The sequence below is a fragment of the Nannospalax galili genome, unplaced genomic scaffold (genome assembly GCF_000622305.1).
Source record: "Nannospalax galili isolate Female #2095 unplaced genomic scaffold, S.galili_v1.0 scaffold488, whole genome shotgun sequence".
Taxonomy (NCBI): domain Eukaryota; kingdom Metazoa; phylum Chordata; class Mammalia; order Rodentia; family Spalacidae; genus Nannospalax; species Nannospalax galili.
This window is the reverse complement of record NW_008360316.1, coordinates 2,458,644-2,463,908: the sequence shown is the minus strand read 5'-3', so window position 1 is coordinate 2,463,908 and position 5,265 is coordinate 2,458,644. Positions and strand designations below refer to the sequence as shown.

Here is a 5,265-nt window from a genome sequence, read left to right as displayed (position 1 = left end):
TTTTAAAAATAAATAATTTATTGAGAATTTCATACATGCATATAGGGTGTTTTGATCAAATCCATGCCTACTCCCTCCCCTCTAACTCCTCCCATATCTCCCCAGCACTTTTTTCTGATAACTTCATGTGCTCTTTCTTCTTGTTTTGTTTTTTTTTTTTTTTAATGGGGCTGGGTAACATACCTATAATCCCAGCCTTCAGAAGGCTGAATCAGGAAGATTGTAATTTTAAAGCCAGCCTGGGCTGCATAGTAAGATCCTGTCTCCAAAAGCGAAGTCTCTGGCTTTAGTTCTGCCTGTACCATATGTGAATCCTTCAGAGTCATGCAGATTCATTGGTTTTAATTTAGCCTTGAATAAAATGGAAAGAGTTCCATATTTTTTCCTTTATAGCATCTTCCAAGGTATAAGAAACTAGTCAGCTGACTTGGCTCTTGCCCTTTATTAGGCTAAAATGTATTCATATTTCATTAGAACAAAGTAATGACAGTTACATATTTAATTGGCTAATAGAGCCTTGGTTTTGGAAAGTTTCTCATCTAAAGTCAGCATAATACTCAGAAATTCTTTTTGGACCCAATTAGAACTTTATTTTTATGCAAACTGTTTAGATCAGAACTAAATATAGCTTTTATCTTATTAGCAAATCAAGTATTACCCATGGTACCATAGTAAGGTATTTATAATTAATAACATTATTCTGTATCTTAATGTAGGTGAAGAAAACTGGTCTTGTGGTGGTAAAAAACATGAAAATTGTTGGACTCCATTGTTCTAGTGAAGACTTACATACTGGACAAATTGCACTTATTAAACATGGGTCAAAGCTGAAAAACTGTGATCTTTATTTTTCCAGAAAACCATGTTCTGTTTGTTTGAAAATGGTTGTGAATGGTAAGTACAGATAAGGTGGTACTGGGGACTAACTAAGATCATTTATCTGAGAGCAGACAAGGGAACAAACACATTGCCTAAATACTACAGAAATAATGTGTAAATGTTGGAAGACCATTTGGCACATTTTAAGAGAAGGGTCTGAAAACATAGATTCTAGGCTCAGCTCTGTCCACAAATTAACTATATGACCCTCAGTGAATTACACACTAATGCTAGTTCACAGAGGAACCCAAAATTTCAGTGTCTTAAGATTCTACGTATCACCTCTAGAACTGTCTAACTGATAAACAGCAGGCAGCTTTGTCCATGTGGCTGATTTATAGGACATAGCTTTTACCTTATTAGCAAATCAAGTATTACCCATGATACCATAATAAGGTACTATAAATAATAACTTATTATTCTGTATCTTAATGTAGGCATCATCCTTATTGCTGTTGTCATCCCTGGGGCCTTGTTTGAGTCCTGTGCATCCAGAGGCACACTGAGAAAGGCAGAGAGAAGGAATATCTGCTTCTTAAGAAATTTTGAGTTGGGAGTAAGGACAGGGAGGAGGTTGAGGATCGTAGCTCAGTGATGAGTACTTAAAGCACACTTAATCATTTCAGAGGGTATGGACTGCAGGTGATTTGATGCTGCTTGATGTCTGTAAGACATTTCAGTCTGGCACATGAGGAAGGCCTCACAGAAGAACTGCTCCATTAGACCGGACAGATATATCTATAGATCTTCTGTCTTGAGCAGGGCCACCATGAACCCATGCTATATCACTGTTCAGACAGTCAGTTAAAACAGCAAACATTTGCTAGCACAATGGTCCTTAAACTACAGACTCTTGCCGAGGTCTCCACCACTTTCATACTAATGCTGCCATCATATCAGGAATACAAAAAACAGTTGTGAGTGAAACCACTAGAACCATAGCCTGAAGCCACACATCCCACCCCGCTGCACTGCTGCCATTGCACCTGTCTCTGCGGGAGTGCAAAGGAGACCAGTTCCATGCACCTTTAATCCCAGCCCTCAGGAGGCAGAGGCAGTTGGATCTCTGTGAGTTCAAGGCCATCCTGGCTACAAAGCAAGTTCTCGGCCAGCCAGAGCTACATAGTGAGACCCTGCTAAAAAAAAAAAAACGTAGAAGCTTGAAGAAACAATAAAAATCATCCAGCTCATTAAATCCTCACCCTGAGTACATATCACTTTATATTCTCTGTGAAGACAGAGAGGTGGTCATAAAGTTGTTGTGCTAAAAAAAAAATCTAAGTGTGGGGTTGCCATAAAGAAAACCACTTATGTAATTGAGCTGCAGGCTTTTTTATGGAATACAAGAACTGACAACTGGTTATTTAGACTTAGATATTTGGCAGGCATGGCTTCAGAAAAACAATGAACCTGTAACTTTCAGAAGGAAAATTGACAGTATTTGTTGTTGGTAATAAATTTGAACTTTCCAAGTGAAAATTTGAATTTGGGAAATGGGACTGGAGAGATGGCTCAGCAGCTAAGAGCACATACTGCTCTTGTAGTGAACCCACGTTTGATTCCCAGCAGCTCAGAACAACCTGTAACTCAAGCTCTAGGGGATCAGATGCCTCTGGCCTCCCAGGGCACCTGCACTCACATACACATACCCATGCAGACACACACATACATATAATTAAAAACAATTACCTCTTTAAAAAAATTACCTGAAGTTGGGAGACTGGTGCTGATATTAATGAATGAGATTATTATGGATACTGTAAAATCAGTACATGATTTTCCAGTGACTAATGTGAGATGCTGTAAAGTCAGGCATGAGTGAAAGAACAAGACAGACCAAGGTCTATAACATGAAACTACAATACCTTTATGGTTTCAGATTCCACATTATGACTAAGTTATATATATAATGTCAAAGAAAAATAGAGTTATCTGAAATGGCCATTTCAACTGTATATTTGTTATGAGCCTGGATGTTTTTTGAATACTTCAGTGAAAACAACCTATAGTAACAGATTGAAAGCAGAAGCAGATTTGAGACTCCAGCTGTCTTCTATTTAGCCAAATACATTAAAGGTATTTGGAAATTATAAAACAATGATGTTCTTACTAATTTTTTTTTTTTTTGGTCTTTTTGAGACAGGGTCTCCCTGTAGCCCTAGCTGTCCTGGAACTCACTATGTAGGCCAGGCTGGCCTTGAACTCTCAGAGATCTGCCTGCCTCTGCCTCCCAAGTGCTGGGAATTCTTACTAATTTTTTCCTAAAAATTCAAAGTTTTCATAACATTGTTATTTATATTAGATAAATTGGTTCTTTATCATTAATTTTTGTCAAGACTTTAATTTTCTATTACAGCAAATGTCAGTAGATATAGTCCACATAAACAAAAGCCCATTGGAGTCCTCAACAATTTTTAGATATATAAAGAAGGATCCTGAAAACAAAAACCTTAAGCACTTTGTCATAGCATTCATCACTAGTGCATTAACATTTGTCTGAAGACAAACGTTCTCCCTTCTCAGATCAGAAGTGCTAGGAGGAACAAGATCCTTAGAGGGAAGGTTTACCATCACTGCTGGTTTAGAATTGACTTGATCTTAGCCAAAAGGCCAAGAAGCTGTCACTGTTGGATAGGAAGTAGACTATTATAACAGAGGCCAGGTGAAATACAACCAGGGCACATTGATCTGAGCTTCAAGGCCTTCAATTTGCTTTGTAGCTCAAGCCACAATGAGTTAGGAGTAGCAGGGAGTAGATAGAAATTGTATATTTAGGGGCTGGGGGGTAGCTCAGAGGCTAAGAGCACCTGATGCTCTCCCAGAAGGACCTGGGTTCGGTCCCAGCTCCCCTATCAGGCAGCTCACAACTACCTGTAACTTCAGCTCCAGAGGTCTGACACCTGTCCTCCATGAGTATCTGCACTCATATGCACAAACCTACACACATACACAAACCTAAATGCAGAGAATAAAAGAGACCTATATAAGATCAATCCCAACATGGATGGGGGAGGAAGTCAGGAAGTCCGCCCCTAGCTGAGAAACAAATTGTTGCTGGGAGAAGAAGGTTGGTTTTCTTCAAGGATGTGGCCCTGGAGAGGCTACACGTGCTCCAGTAGGTCTGATACCCATGCCCAATACTGGCAGCACTAAGTAGACTCCATGGGTTTTTTAAAAAGGGGACACATGAAATTGAGAGAATAGTGGTAAAGATAGGGGAGGAGCTGGAGGGGAGAGAAGTGGGGGTGGGGATTAACCTCATCAAAACACTAGAGCCTAGGCATGGTGGTACATGCCTTTAATCTCAGCACTCAGGAGGTAGAGGCAGGCAGATCTCTATAAGATCAAGGCCAGCCTGAGTTACAGAGTTCGTTCTCAGCCAGCTATAGCTATAGGGAGATCCTATCTCAAAAAAAACACCCACAAAAAATCCCCACAGAAACCCACATTATATGCATGGATGAAATTCTCAATCAAAAATATGCATGCACATACTAAATGTGAAGAATTTTTTTATCTTGCTGACCTGAAATTACATGAGATGCTAACAAAAAGTTATCTGTTGTAAACTATTCATTAGTTGACAGACATTTGCTAATTTTATAGCAACTTATTCAATCTCATAAGCATATTAAAATATTTTTTCATGTTTGTTATCCAATTATGTTTTCTCTTTCATAATTGCCTGTTCATATTTTTGTGTCTTAGGCCTTATTCCTGTCAATTCATATGTACTCTTATTTGATGAGCTAAATCTTTTCTGTATATTAAAAATTACTGACCTTTCTTATGTCATATTGATTAAAAAATGTTCCTTTTAGTTTGTTTTCTCTTCGATGTATGGGCTTTAAAAAGTTTGTGTTTCTCCCTCTCACTGTTCCATCTTCACCTAAGAATTTTTTTTCTGTTAAAAATTTTTTGTGACTGGGGCTGGAGAGATGGCCCAGTGGTCAAAAGCACTGGATGCTCTTGCAGAGGACCTGGGTTTAATTCCTAGCACCCACATGGTGGCTAACAACCATCTGTATCTCCAGTTTGAGGGGATCTGACACCCTCTTTTGACCTCCATGGGCATTGTACAACATGAGTGCACTTACACACATGCAGGCAATACACTCACACACATAAAATAAAAACAATAAATAAAATATTTTTTTAATTCTTTGTGACTATCAAGAACAATGCATGTATGGAAATACCATCATGAGACCCATTACTTTTAAATGCTAATTTTAAAAATTAATTTTGCCGGGCGTGGTGGCACACACCTTTAATCCCAGCACTTGGGAGGCAGAGGCAGATCTCTGTGATCCAAGACCAGCCTGGTCTACATAGTGAGTTCCAGGGCAGCTGGGGCTACAGGGAGACCCTGTCTCAAAAAGACCA

The 5,265-nt window shown here is 39.0% G+C and overlaps 1 protein-coding gene across 4 annotated transcripts in view; it reads left to right on the top strand.

Annotated features, from left to right (window-relative positions):
• Cdadc1 (cytidine and dCMP deaminase domain containing 1) overlaps window positions 1–5,265 on the top strand; it is a 46,075-nt gene that overhangs the window by 9,551 nt on the left and 31,259 nt on the right. For all 4 annotated transcript variants that reach the window (XM_008824985.3, XM_029559568.1, XM_017796086.2 and 1 more), the window contains exon 4: window positions 717–894. In XM_008824985.3, the coding sequence (XP_008823207.1) occupies window positions 717–894 (178 nt within the window). The remainder of the gene's footprint in view (window positions 1–716; window positions 895–5,265) is intronic.